Below are 14,659 nucleotides of genomic sequence, written 5' to 3'. Positions count from 1 at the left end.
ATAGTATTTGTAGTCAACTAACATTTGTTGAGCTCCTACTATATACCCAGCACTGTTAAATGCTTCACGAGTGCTGTCTTCATAGATTATAGCAAACTTATGAAGGAGCTGCTATTGTGCCCACCCCCAGTTTTGCAGATGAGGATAACTGAGGCTCAGAGAGGTTAAGAGACTTGCCCAGGGTCACACAGCTAGAAGGAGCAGAATAAGGGTTCAACCCAAGTCCCCAGGACTCAATTCTGTACCCTTAACCACTGCCCTTTACTTACTCCAGGTCAAAGACTTGGGGTGGTGTGGTTTGGGCTGTAAATGAGACCCACATTCTAAAAAGGGCATGGTAGTTGACAGAGGGTGTGGTCCTGGGTGGGGCAGAGGTAGAATTGAGACCTGGAGGAGACATAGGGCTTGGTTGACCTTCCTTCAATTGATTGATCCTTTGTTGGCACTTGCTCTGTGGGAGGTCCCATGCTAGGGACCAGGACACAGATGACTAGGACACACAGCCCCTGCCCTGAAACAGCTTTGCCACTAGCTCAACTAACGTGTACTGAGCACCTACTGCATGTGGGCCCAATGCAAGGCCCCAGGTCACAGACGAAGGCAGCGCTGCCCCCTGCTCCAGGGAAGACTGGTTAGTTATTTACCTCTGGGCATTCATTTAGCAAGCATTTAGTGAGCACCTACTGTGTGCTGGGGCCTGTGCAGGGACTGAAGAGGAAGACGAGGCTCCCTGCCCTCTGGACACTTGTGGCTGCAGACGGTGGACTCATCCACCCAGCACCGCCCCCAGTCCCCCGCACCTCACCCCTGCCACTCACCTCTGCAGGGCCCCAGCCCTCTCTCCATTTTTTTCTCCTCTAGGCACCAACACCAGCAACCTGCTTGCACCAAAGAGCAACACCACACATACCCCCGTCCCATTTTTCCACCTCTCCCATCTTTGTCCTGGTGCCTCTGTGCCTTTGCTGTCAGCTGAGCTGAACACCTTCTTGTCTGCTAAGACTCAGTGCAAGGAGCACCCCCAGTGTGAGTTAGGGCCCTTTCTTCTTTGCCCCTGTAATCCTCTGGGCTCCATTGTTGCTCTTACGATGTTATTTTAAAATGTCCTTGTCCCCCTTGTGACCTGTGGGCTCTCTGAGGGCAGGGGCTATTGCTGATTTATCTCCAGCATCTAGCATAGACCTGGTATACAGTAGGTGCTCAATAAACAGCTGGCGAATGTTTAGACAGGCCTTATGCTGGTCTCACTCACTCTTGCCCTTTTTAGGAGAATGATGAGAATTTGGGAGATTATTCCTCCTTTACCACCAATCCTGTCTCTTTAGAAGAATACCATCTACCACCTGCTCCCTGGCCTGTCACACCAGATTGTCTCTTAGCAGACTGAGCCCTGGAGGGACCCTTCCACTGTCCAATCAGCTGTAGCTGTGACTGAAAGCCCTTTAGTGTCAGGACATTGTACTTTTTGTCTTCTGCTGTATCTCCAGCACCTTGCAGTGTCTAGGGCATACACATTGCATGAGCGAGTGAGTGAATGAATGAATGAGTGAGTGAATGAATGAGTGAATGAGTGAGTGAATGAATGAGTGAGTGAGTGAATGAATGAGTGAATGAGTGAATGAATGCTTGATTGTTTCTGTTTCCACAGGACAGGCATAGGCCTGACAGCCTAGTGGACAGTGCTCACACCTGGGAGTGGGCTGCGTGGGCTTGGAGCTGCCAAGGCCTTGCTTGGTGACTTTGCTTAAGTCGCTTACCCTCTCTGGTGTTTGGTCTGAGTGAACCCAGAGATGGAAAATCTGCTCCCCTTCCTTTAGTCCGTCCTTGGGGAGTTGGAGGGGAGACATGCTTCGTGAGGATCAGAGCCTCGGGCAGCACTGACACTATCGTTTGGGGAAAGCAGTGCCTGTGGGACGTGTTGGAGCTTGACTCCCAAGCTGCGACCTCAACCCATGGGAAATGTGAGGTACAACCGGGAACGACAGTAAGGATGCCGGTGCCTCACACGTGCACAGCAAGGGGGTTTGCCGAGTGCCTTCCACCCCTTTCCCTGCTCTGATCACTTTCAGATGCTCCTATGAACTTGGTTGGACAGGACAACTCTTGTTTTTAATTGTGGTGAAATCCATATACCATGAAACTCACCGTTTTAACCAGTTTAGAGGACAGGATGCAGTGGATTTGGCGCACTCACGGTGCTGCGCGTATCACCACTGTCTAGCTCCGGAACGTTTCTCTAACCCCAAAAGGGAACCAGTACCCCTCAGCAGTCACTCCCCATTCCCATCTCTCTCTAGAGATCTGTCTTCTGTCTCCACGGATTTGCCCATTCTGGACATTTCATATAAATGGAACCATAAGATACGTGACAGTTTGTGCCTGCCTTCTCTCATTCAGCTTAACATCTTCAAGGGGCGCCCACGTTGCGGCAGGTGTCAGCCCCATTCCTTTGAAAGGACAGCTGTGCTTATCCCCATCCTACAGATGAGGGGGTACTTTGTTCATGGTCAAAAGTATGAGCTCGGGTAAACCGTTGTGATTTCTAGTTCCGAAATTCCCACCCGCTGTGTGACCTGGTGACAACCCCACCGAGCCCAATTCCTTACCTGTCAAATGGGAAAATCATGGAGTCACTGTCACAGAGTAGATATGAGGATTAAATGAGAAGATGCCTCTGAACTACTTAGCTCAGTGGCCAGCACATAATAAGTGCTCGACAAACAGTTATTTAAATGTTATGTAAGCCTGCGACACTCAGGGAAGTGAAGCGATGGTGGGTAAGGGTGGAGCTGGGATTCGAACCCAGAACTATTTCAAAACACACAGTTGTCAAATATAGCATAGGTGGCCTAGAAATCCATCCCTGCCCCTTGCTTCTCCCCAGCCCCCACGCCTGGCACATCAGTGATGCCAAGGAGTTCCCACTAGGACTCGGAGCTTCAGTTTCCCCCCTTGTAAAGTGAGTATGAGCGCATCTGCCTGACGGTGCTGCTGTGAGGACAGAGCAAGAAAATGCACACAGCGGCGCTCAGTAAATGCAGGCCGTGACGGGCACTACCATGCCCGCGTCCCGCAGGCCGGGCGTACAAGCTCCCCTCCCCGCCACGTTCCCGAAGTAAGCTTGGCTTCTCTGTCCGGCAGACGTACTCCGGCCTCTTCTGCGTGGTGATCAATCCCTACAAGCAACTGCCCATCTATTCAGAGAAGATCGTCGAAATGTACAAGGGCAAGAAGAGACACGAGATGCCGCCTCACATCTACGCCATCGCCGACACGGCCTACCGCAGCATGCTGCAAGGTGAGCGGGCCTTGGGGTGCCGGGGAGCCCACCAAGGGGCTCGGCGCCAGCTCCAGGGGCGGGTGCTCTGCACGGGCCCCTCCTGTCCTGCCTGCCTCCAGTTCTCGCCAAGAATGTGGAGTTTGGCAGGCGGCGCTGGGTGACAGGAGGGCTGTGCCTGAAAAAGGGCAAAAAGCAAGCTGAACATCTGTGTTTGCAGCCGGGAGGGTGAGGAAGAGCGGAGAGCTTGGGCAAATACGGGCATGCCCCCGCCGCAGCTCCAGCTCGCGCCCTGCCGCCCAGGCCCTGGCCAGGCCGGCCGGCTGGCAGTGGCGCGATGCTCTTACCTGAGAAGGGAGGAGGGGGACCAACCCTGGGAAAGGCCAACCAGCCGTCACTCACTCCCTGCGGGACTGTGGGCAAGTGTCTCCTCTCCAGCTTCAGTTTCCTCATCTGTTAAAAGGGAGCGAGAGTGTCCATCACGAAACTTGTGAAGACTGTAATGCAGGCTTTTCCAAACTGAAGACCTTTGTGCATTCCCTCCATGTTTATGTATTATTATTATTCAACTTTATTGAAGTAAAACAAATAGGCAGAGTGTGTAAAGTATGCAAATTTCAAGTATCCGGCCTAAAATGAATTTTCACATGTCTACAGTTGTGTAATCACCACCCAGACCAAGATGTAAAATATTTCCAGAAAGTTTCTTCATGCTGCTTCCTGGTAATACCTCCTCAACACCCCCAGAGTAGCTGCTATTCTGACTTCTGTCACCACCAGTTTTGCCTGTTCTTAAAGTTCATATAAATTACATCCTTATATTATTAACTTAATATTTTTCTTATAAGCTTCCCTCCCCCAGAACCTATTTCAGACTAACCAAAGAACAGCAGTATACTGTATTAGTTAAGAGCATGAATTCTAGAACAGGTTTTCCTGTGTTCAGATACCAGCTCTGCCACTCACTAGCTGTGTGACCTTGAGCAAGCTACTTTCCCTCTCTGTGCCACTACCTCCTTATTTATAAAAGAGGATTATAATAAGCTACCTACATGCTAGGACTAATGGGAAGATTAAATGAACTATTGTGTATAAAGTGCTTAGACTAATAACTGGTACTTGGTTAAAAACTCACTAAGCCCTGGCAGGTGTGGCTCACTGGGTTGGAGTGTCGTCCTATACACCGAAAGGTTGCAGGTTCGATCCCCAGTCAGGGCGCATATGGGAGGCAACCAATGTATGTTTCTCTCTCCCTCTCTCCTTTTCCCTCTCTCTAAAATCAATAAACATATCCTTAGGTGAAGATTAAAAAAAAAAAATCTCAATAAATATAAACTATTATCATTCACAAAACCAGATGTCGGACATGTCAGCTAATATGTATATATATTTATAATGCACATTGAAAAGAATATACAACGTATAACTATTAAAATAAAAATTATTAATCTGAGTGGCACCTAAAATCACCTCACCACACTTTAGGGTTGATGGAATTATGGTACATATTGTGCTTCATGCAGTGCCTGATGTGGCAAAAGCTTGAAAAGTAGAAGTTTGCTATTGTAGGTCTTCTTTGCAGCCTCTGTTTAAATAGGACTTTGGGTCTAGGCACATACCCCTTCAACACAAACACACACATTCACTCTTATTTAACCTTCACAATTTTGTGAGGTAGGGTTGGTGTTGCCAAGTGGGGCTTATACCAGGAGTGCAAGGCAGGTTCAATAATTAAAAATCAACCAATATAATAGTGTAAAGAAGAAAACACACAATCATATCAATTGATGTGGAGAAAATTCAATATCCATGATAAAAACTGTCAGAAACTAGGAATAGAAAGGAACTTCAACAACCTGATAAAAGGCATCTGCAAAAAAACCTACATCTAACATCACACCCAATAGTGAAAGTCAGTGCTTTCTCCCTTACCTTGAGTAACAAGGTAAAGTTGTCTACTCTCACCACCCCTATTCAGTACTCTACTAGAAGTCCTAGCCAATGCAATATGGTAAGAAAAAGAAACTGGAGCATCTCTAAATTGTGAGCTTTTCCTGCTCAACTCCCTTGGTCTCTTCTCAGTAAATCCCTCCTAGTTGAGCTCTTGCTTTCCTCATTAAGTGTTTTGTTACACAATAAAAAGGGCAGCACCCATCCTAGTATCATCGATCTTTGGAGTGGGATGAGAGGATTTTCTTCTCTATATATAGTTCTGGGCTTGAGATACCAGAGTTCTGCTGTCCTTGAACTTGGGAAAGGGCAACAGAAAAAGGCTATGGCAATTTTAAAGCTGTGCACAATTGTTATGTGATTGTTCAAAGTGAATAGTCCAGAGGTGGTAAACTGACAGCTGGTAGATGGATCCAGTCCTCAAATAAGTTTAGTTTGGTCCACAAAGAGTTTCAAGGACACTTGAATTATTCACCAACTAATAAAAATTGGGAGATTATACCTAAAATCCAGATTTCAAGGTTGTTTTGAAAATATTGGAATATCTGGCAACACTGGGCCTGTGTTCCCACATGTCAGCTGCCCCTTTGGAGGGAGTGTGAGTTCTACAGTTCCTCAGTCCTCAGCTGGCCTGGTGGCTCATTTGTGTTAGCTGCCCAGTGTTTGACTTTGCAACCTCTGAGATCCTGAGTTCTGAATTGGGAATTGAGAGGAACCCAGTTCTGGAAATTCTTGAGGGCAGGGATCCAAGTGTGCCTAGGAGATACCCTCCAAGGTAGAGGGGCTTCGGTAGAACTGCCCCTAGTTGGTGGCAGAGTTAGCCAAACCCCACAAGTATGATCTGAGCGGGACAACTCCAAACACAAGACTGCCATTACCTCCAAAGGCCAGCTGATGGAACCTTGCAAGGAGGGTTGTGGAGATACATTCTCAGGTTATAAAGTGTTACATATATGTCTTTGTTAAAAAAACATCCTTTGTGGTCTCCCTTTTATGTAAAAGTATGAAACAGTGGTCCACACACCTCTTTGGGAAGCTGAACAGTGTATCATTTGGGATGCTTTTGGTTTCAAGAAATATAGCAACCAACTAAAGTGGCTTAAATGATAGAAAGTTATTTCACATAACAAGAAGTTTGAAGGTTGATGATTTCAGAGTTTGTTAATTCAGCAGCTCAACAACAAACTGCTTTGGCATTGTCTTGGCTTCTTCCTCATGGTCACAAAATAGCAGCCATAGCTCCAGACATCACATCTTCATGTGATAATATCAGGAGGAAAATCTTTTCCAGAAACTCCTCAGCAGGCCTTCCCTTATATCTCATTAGCTAAAACTTGGTCACATGTCAACCTCTACACCTATCATTGGCAAAGGAGACTGGGATGTTCATGATTGATTTGGACTATTCTGGTTCTTTCCTGGAGCTGAGGGAGCTCCCACTAAGCACATTTTACCTGAAAACCAGAATGAAATAAAATTCCATTAGCAAAGGAGAAGGGGAGGGGAAGTAATTGGTAAGCACTGGCACAGTGCTCTTAAAAAAATATATGTAACTTTTAAAAAACTTAAATATTATATATTCATTGTAGAAAAATTAAAATATATATTTAAGCAAAAGAGAACATACCAGCACCCATAATGCTATCACCCAGAGATTACCAGCATTGACCTTTTGGAAAGCAGCCTTTTATACGACATGAAATAAAGGAGGTTTTGACTATCTGAAAATAATTGGTTCCAGAAAAAAAAAAATCACTTAAAACAGGGACCAAAGTTTTACTGTCAATAGTAAAGGGGGGAAAACGGTTCTGACTGGGCTTGAAAAATTAAGTTGCAAATTATGACCATAGATTTATTTTATCTTACATACAATAGGAATTTGGTTGTAATTGCTACCAGATGCTAATTCTTAGTGAGTATAAAATTAATTAAGGGTTGATTTTTTTTTTTTTGGTCTTTTTTTGCCTTTTATTTTTTTGACAAAATCATGTGAGAGCATAATACAGCATTCTTCATGTCATGCTTGATTTCTGTAAGAGGATAATTTTTACAGGCTTACTTGAGGGATCACCAGTTTTCCCAAGGTCTTTTTTTATTTTTTACTTTTTTACTTCTTTGATGTTCTACTGTGTCTGAAAGCCTCCATTGTGTTATCATTTATGATGACTCCCTGATAGTCGTGAATTGACCTGACTTTTTTCATGGCCTCTCCAAGCTCTTTGACTTTGTGACGCTCTTCACTTTCAGGGAAATGGGCAGTTTTGCGGAGTAGTTGCTTTATTTTGTGCTTGTTTCATAGTGGATGTTGACAGTCAGCCGCCAGCAAGGTAAAGCCATTGTGTGAGTGGGGGCCGCTGTGCTTTAGTGGGGTCTGATTTCCAAGTGGTCGACTCACTGAAAAATATTTCTGTGCTGTGATAACTTTTACTTCCCAGACAGCCTCCCAACTGTGGGGCAAGGACACCCTTTTTAATTCGTTTTATTCCTTTTAGAGTCTGTGTTTTAGCGCAAAATCATATAGTGAAACATAAAATTACTTAAAAATCTTGACACATTTTGAACCCCAGGAGAAAATGACAACCATGAGCACACAGGTCCTTAAAAGATAAGCTCTTTATCTGGTTTAAATGAGAATTAACAGCTGCTCTGTGTGCATTCATTTTGGCATTCCCTGGCGCTTTCTGGCAACCTTGTGAGGACAGGCTTTGGTTTTGGCGAAGGAATGTGTAGACCCACTCTGTGTCCGCTTTGAGGAATGCTGCCGTCCCAGGCTGGGACCCACACTGAGCCTTCTGGCGTGTTGGAGGGGTAGGACTAGCAGCTGTGGCTTCCTCCTCTAGTCCTTTGTGGGACAAGATAGGGTGCAAAGAGGCGAGATTGGGGAGGTGTGGAGGACACAGTCACTGATATAGAATGACATGTTTAAAATGTGTTACATGGCCCGGCCGGGCGTGGCTCTGCGGTTGAGCATCGACCTAGGATCCAGGAGATCACGGTTCAGTTCCCGGTCAGGGCACATGCCCGGGTTGTGGGCTCGATCCCCAGTTGGGGGCCTGCAGGGGGCAGCCGATCAATGATGACTCTCTCATCATAGATATTTCTAGCTCGCTCTCCTCCTCTCTCTGAAATCAATAAAGAAATATTTTAAAAATAATAATAATAAAATGTGTTACATGGACTCCTAAGTTCCTGAGGCCCCTTAAACTCCGTAAGACCCACAAACATCACCCTCGTCTGCCTGTTCATCCGGCTCTCCAGCACATATACCGGTACCTGGCATATAGTAGCTGTTCAGTTAATATTTGTTGATGAATGAATGAAGAACTATCAGAGTTGTTTAAAGAAAAGAACTGACCAGGGTCACAATGGGTGGGGACAGTTGTCTGAGTGGGGTGTGGCTTTGCAGGTCTTGAAGGATGGTTTACTAAGATGGGAAAGGGAAGCGGGGATGGTGTGGAGGTGAGATGGGTGTGGTGAGGATGACAGAGTCAGTCGAAAGATGCTGACTTGTAGGGTGCAGTGGGGAGCTCAGTGCTCCAGGCTCAGCCCTTTGCTGCCTCAGGGGACTTGGGAATATGGGAGGGACTTTCTAAGGCATAGCTCACGGGCAACCCCCTCCCAAAAGGAAACCTAACCCATTAGGGGAGAAGGGGTGGGAGAAGTAGGCATTTAAAAATGTGTCCTGTATGTGTATGTGTAAATTATGTCATGTTTACTTTTTTAAATTTCCCCATGCTTTTTTGTTTGTTTTTGGAGAGATATGATACATTCAAATTCAAAAGGTGGAAATTTTCCTTTCAACCCTTGTGCATCAGACCCCTAGTTCACCTCTGCAGAGACGACCTTGGTTTCTAGTTTATTAGGTATTCTTCTAGAGATTTTTTTTTGCACATGTATGCAGATACATGTCTGTTCCCCCTCCAAAGGTGGTATTTCATATCGATGGTCCTACACTTTGCAAGAGTGTTCCATGTCGGTGCCTAAAGAGATTTCTTGTTCCTTTTTTATTTTTTATTTTTATTAAAGATGTACATTATTTGACTGTTTAGAGTCAAATAATTCCTCAAGACTTGTTAAGAAAAACAGCCCTCTTTCGCTGCCTCTCTAATTCCCCCTTCTCCAGGGAGAACCACTATCAACTCCTTTAACTTTTTGGTATTTACCTCCATAATCTCTAAAAATTTGATTATATTGCTGATACCTTAATTTTTTTCTCAATTTTAGGCATTACTTACTGACTTCTCATCATGGAAGATGAAGATTTAGCCCCTCACCTCCTCTCCAGCTTATTTGAACTGGCTCATGTGTTTTTGAAAAGTTCCTTTACTGTCATTTTAGTAAGATTTGGGGAGGGAGGAGCCCTAAATATATGTGTTAACCCCACTATCCTTCAATGGAAATTCTCTCAGACCTTCTTTTCCAAAGAAGTGATTATGAAAATAGTGGATTTTAATGTGAGCTTCCTATATGCTCAGGGCTTTCTAGGAATATTCTCAATGGATATTGAGAATTAAGGAACACAAACCTACAAGGCAGACAGGATCACATTAGGACCTTTAAAATGAAGCCCTGAAATTATTATGGTGCCCGTATATGTAATCCAGAGTGAAAACAATACTAAATTATAAAGTCGGGAAGGTCAACAAAGTTCTAATATTTTCCCATTTGCCTTGATGGTTTTTATTTTATTTTTTTATTTTTTATTTTATTTTTTAAATATATCTTTATTGATTTCAGAGAGAGGAAAGGAGAGGGAGAGAGAGATAGAAACATCAATGATGAGAGAGTCATTGATCGAGCCCGCAACCCAGGTATGTGCCCTGACCGGGAATCGAACCCTGATCGCCTGGATCCTAGGTCTACGTTCAACCGCTGAGCCAGGCCCGGCCGGGCGGCCTTGATGGTTTTTAGGAAAGAGCAAATATTGGATCCTTTCAAAATGTTTATTTCCCCTCCCTTTGTGCATGTGTACATGGGCCTATGTTTACATGACTTGTCAGATAATCCAAAGCTGGGGGCCCCATTTTATAGCTGGAAAACTGAGGCTCAGAGAGGTGAAGAATTTGCTGAAGGTTGCATAAGTGTCAGAGCTTGATTTGAGTTGATTTATCTGACTCCAAAGCCTAAAGTTTGCCCAGTTAGTGGGTACACAACGCCCCCTACTGTCCCATGGCAGGCTGTTTGCTCCTGCAGGTCTGTCTTGCATCTCAAGGTGTTGAAGGATCGGAGCTCAAGAAGCTGGAGTTGGTTAACTTAGATAAATTAACACGATGAATGTGGGTAAAGTACCACTAGAGCTTTCCTGACAAGAACCACCATGGATCCCTGCCACCCAAGGTCCCCAGGCGAGGGAGGGGTGTGAAAGGCAGATAAGATTTCATTCTGATGTGTTGAGATGATTCATTAGGATTTGTCACCCTGTGCAAGATAGCGACCCGAGTGTTTTGTCTTCACCTAATTAGAACCAAATGGCCACTCCAGGGAAGGGGGCATTAAAAAGAAACAACCGCCCCAGGCCTTTATCAGCTAGGCTCTTGGCTGAACCCACTCCAAGCTGAAAAGAAGTCTGGGAGGTGGGAGGATCCAAACTATGCTTTGCAAGTTCCCACACTCAGCTGGATCCCTCCGTCCATGGTCAGCTGGCTCGTGCTCAGTCAGCTCCCCAGAGGCTGCTCTGTAAATGGGCAGAGAGAGGAAGGGCACCGATGTGCCCTGGGCACTGGGCTCACTGCTCTGTAAATCCCACATCGCTCTGTCCTTGCTGGTTCCCTGAAGGACAGCCTCCCCCATTTGACAGATCAAAGACACTGAGCCTCAGAGCACCAAGTGACTTGGCCCCAGAGCTGAGTGTCAAACCTGGAGACATCACCTTCTGCTGCCCTCGAAATGTTTTATCTTCTCTCTGAGGCAATGTGGTTGATAGTGTAGTGCTGTTGCCCCCATTTAACAGATGAGGAAGCTGAGGCCCCAGGCGGCTAAGGGACTGGCTCAGCCCTTCTAATTATTGAGGGTTGAACTTGGCCTACTACTCTGTCTTCCTGGGACAGAGGCTGTCCTCTGTAGCCGCTTCACTGGCTATTTTAGACGATGATGATGAGAGCAGTGGGGATGGGATTAGCAGTCACTGAGCTCTTGTATGTGCCGTGGGTAATTTTAAGTCTTTTGTGTATCCAGTCCCATTTCATCATTTCCATAACCTTGAAAAATAGGGATTTTTCGCTCTGCTTTCCTTGTAAGAAAATTGACGCTGTGAGGGCCAAAGTGTCTGGTCCAAAAGGTGGAGCCGGGAAGTAATTCCAAGTCATTTGTTCCCCCCACTCACCCCAGATGGGGGCCAGTCGCACGCTTTCGCTGCCTCTGGGATTTCACAGTAGCTGTCAGCGGCATGTCCGGCCCGGTGGGAGTGAGGGCTGGCGGTGGCTCCGTCTGTCTGGCTCAGGCTTTGTCGCGGCGCTGGGAGGAGTTGGATGCTCTGAGTGATCACGAGAAGCTCACGTTTTCTGGCAGGAAACGAGGAAGGACAGAGGTTCATCTGATCCTGCCCCGCCTTTTATGGACTGCCCGTGGTGTCTCACACGGATGGGACAGCGAAGGACAATTCGTTTTTTTAATAAGCAGTAAATATTGAGTTGAAGAGGCCGGTATGTTTAAGGGAGTGGATTTGGGGAGCTCTGGCTGACACTTGGTGACCACGTGTTCCTTGCGGAGTCCCTGTGTTCAGTCCCCTCCCTCTGTGTTCTCCCACCCTCGGAGGGAATCTGGCTCCCCACTCCCTTTGTATTCAACTCAGTCAATTGAGGACCCACTGTGGGGCATCTAGTTGGGGGCACAGTGTGTGTGGGGCAGATATTAATCAAATCATCACACAGATGCAGGTGCTATGGAGGGGGGTCCAGGGAGCTGTGAGGCGGACCCCTGGGGGCCTGTCCTAGGCTGTGGGGACAGGGGAGGCCTCCTTAGGAGGTGACTTGGGCTTAATAAGGGAGCTGATGTGGAATCCATGAGGCTGTGGGGCTGGAGCGGAGAGAAGGAGGGAGACCCAAGAGGCCACCAGGAGGATACTGGTCCTCCTGTACCCCACGTAGTCTCAACTGGCCAGTTCTGCTATTAGAGATGCCAGGGCTTTGTGTGGGTGCTCCCAGAATCTCTTCTGACCCAACTCTCTGGGGACAGGAGGGCTGGAAAAGGAGAAGGGCCCTGACCTACAGAGCAGTGCTTAGGGCCTGGGCTCTGGAGCTGGGTTCCCCCACTGCTCTGTGCCTCAGTTTCCTCACTTGTCACATGAAGACATTAACTGTGCCTACCCGAGTTGTAAGGGCGGATTTTGACAGTGCATGGGGAACCCTGTGCCTGGTCGGGGCAGGTGCAGCAGGCGTTGGCTGTCATCTGTCGAGGGTCCAGCACTGACATTCACCTTGGATCTGGAGCTCGCTGGCGTCTGCCCTTGGGCGCTGCATTAGGTAGGGAGCCACGCTTAGTCCTTTATTCCTCACTGGCCTGGGGGCAGCAGTGATCCACAGGGACATGGGATTGGCCATCTCCCTTTCACTGGGTCCCACAGCAGCCTGGCATGGGAAGGAGAGAAGAGAGCAGTGAGCCGGGTCTGTTCAGTTTTCTCCTTTTATGGTCAGCCTGCAGGCCTCTGGCTCCCCAGCCATAAACCATGAGCTGGTGTTTGGGATTGGGCCGAAATAGCTGGTCTGTGGGGAGCTGGCGTCTCCTGAGAATCCTCAGGCCTGCTAGGAGGGAGGGCCCAGGGAGCCCTTGATCTGCTCAGAAAGCTCACAGGCAGACCTGTGCATCCAAGGCCAGGCCCCCACCCAGGGGAAGAAGGGGAGGAAGGCACATGTAGGGATGGGTGTGACACAAACCCCAGGGCTCTGGGCTGGGATGCTCAGTTGAACAGATGGGCTCCGGCCCTGCATAGCTCTGCCTGTTTTTTCCCACCTCTGACCTGCTGCATCCCAGGCCTTCTCCTTGGGATACCGTGCCTCCTGGCATCTCTCCTGGGGATTCCTGTGCAGTGTCCTTCTCGAGGCAGCTCAGTTGTCATGTGAGCTGTCTTCACCTGAAGTTGTCACCTGAGCTGACTTCTGTCTCTTAGGGAGCATCCAAGCTAACTACCTTCTGCAGCACTTCAGGCGTATACCCATCATAGTGCGGCTCACATCTTCATCGTGTGCCCCATTCAGCGTCATGAGTCTCTCAAAAGCAGAGACTAAGTAGGTCTCAGTGAACTTTGTGTTTCCTGGCACATAGTAGGGCCTCATAACTTGTTTGCTGAGTGAATGTGTGAATACAGGAATGAGGGTTTACCATGGCTGCTAGCTCAGATGACTGAGAGAGATCGATGGATGGATTGATTCAAATCTACAGGCGTTTACTGAGTACCTACTATGCATCCGGCATTGTTCCTGGCACCTGGGATCAGGCACAGCCCTCGACCTTCAGGAGTTCACGGGCCTAAGTAGGAAAAACATTAAATACCATTTTGTAACTGTTGGAAAACAAATAGATCTATATGAATTTTTCAGGAGTCGGATTTCTTGATTCAGAGATGGTATAAAATTAACATAGTTTTTTTTTTTAAAAAAACTTTATTGTGGTATAATTTATATACGATAAATCCATTTTAAGTATACAATTCATTGTTTGTGAATTTTCAGAGTAATGCAGCCATCACCATAATCTAATTTTATATTTCTATCATCTTAAAAGGAAATCTTGCGCCCATTTGTAGTCACTTTCCACTCGCACCCCCAATTCCAGGCAATCGCTAATCTATTTTCGGTCTCTAGAGCTTTGCCTACTCTGGGCATTTGAAATAAGTGGAATGAATGATATAATATATGGTTCTTTGTGAATGGCTTCTTTCACTTAGCACAGTGTCTTCAAAGTTCACCTACGTCGTAACGTGTATTAGTGCTTCATTCCTTTCTGTGGCTGAGTAATACTCCATTGTATGGATAGACCCCATTTGCTTACCCACTTACCAGTCGATGGACATTTTTTTGTTCCTACTTTTTGGCTTTTATAAATAATGTTATATAGCATAATTTTTCCTAAGATGGAAAAGAAAAGCTCTGTCATATGGTCGATTACCAATCCAAATAATCAGTACCCTTGCCCCCTAAAAAGTATTGAGGTGACACAATGATCACAGTGAGGTTAAGTCCTATGGTGGAGGGGACATTTGGACTATGGCAGCCAGGGCCATCCCTAGGCCAAGTGGCACCTTTCTAGAATTAGAAAAAGGCACCCTTTTCTCAAGGCACTTTTCCTCCATCTGCTGGAAGACTGTTATAATAAATAGGCACTCCTTCTGCAGTTTTGCAGTGTACAACTTGTACCACTGTCCATGGCAGCTTCAGAGGGAATGTGCAGAAGAAAGGTCCCTAACTTAGCTCTAGGGAGTCAGAGAAAGTATCATAG

At 46.6% G+C, this 14,659-nt stretch overlaps 1 protein-coding gene across 2 annotated transcripts in view; it reads left to right on the top strand.

The window, feature by feature from the left end:
- MYH11 (myosin heavy chain 11) overlaps window positions 1-14,659 on the top strand; it is a 103,725-nt gene that overhangs the window by 17,333 nt on the left and 71,733 nt on the right. For both annotated transcript variants that reach the window (XM_081131358.1, XM_081131357.1), the window contains exon 3: window positions 3,142-3,298. In XM_081131358.1, the coding sequence (XP_080987484.1) occupies window positions 3,142-3,298 (157 nt within the window). The remainder of the gene's footprint in view (window positions 1-3,141; window positions 3,299-14,659) is intronic.

The sequence above is a fragment of the Miniopterus schreibersii genome (assembly GCF_964146895.1).
Source record: "Miniopterus schreibersii genome assembly, chromosome: 3".
Lineage (NCBI taxonomy): Eukaryota > Metazoa > Chordata > Mammalia > Chiroptera > Miniopteridae > Miniopterus > Miniopterus schreibersii.
Note: the sequence above shows the minus strand (reverse complement) of the source record. Positions and strands in the feature narration are given on the sequence as shown.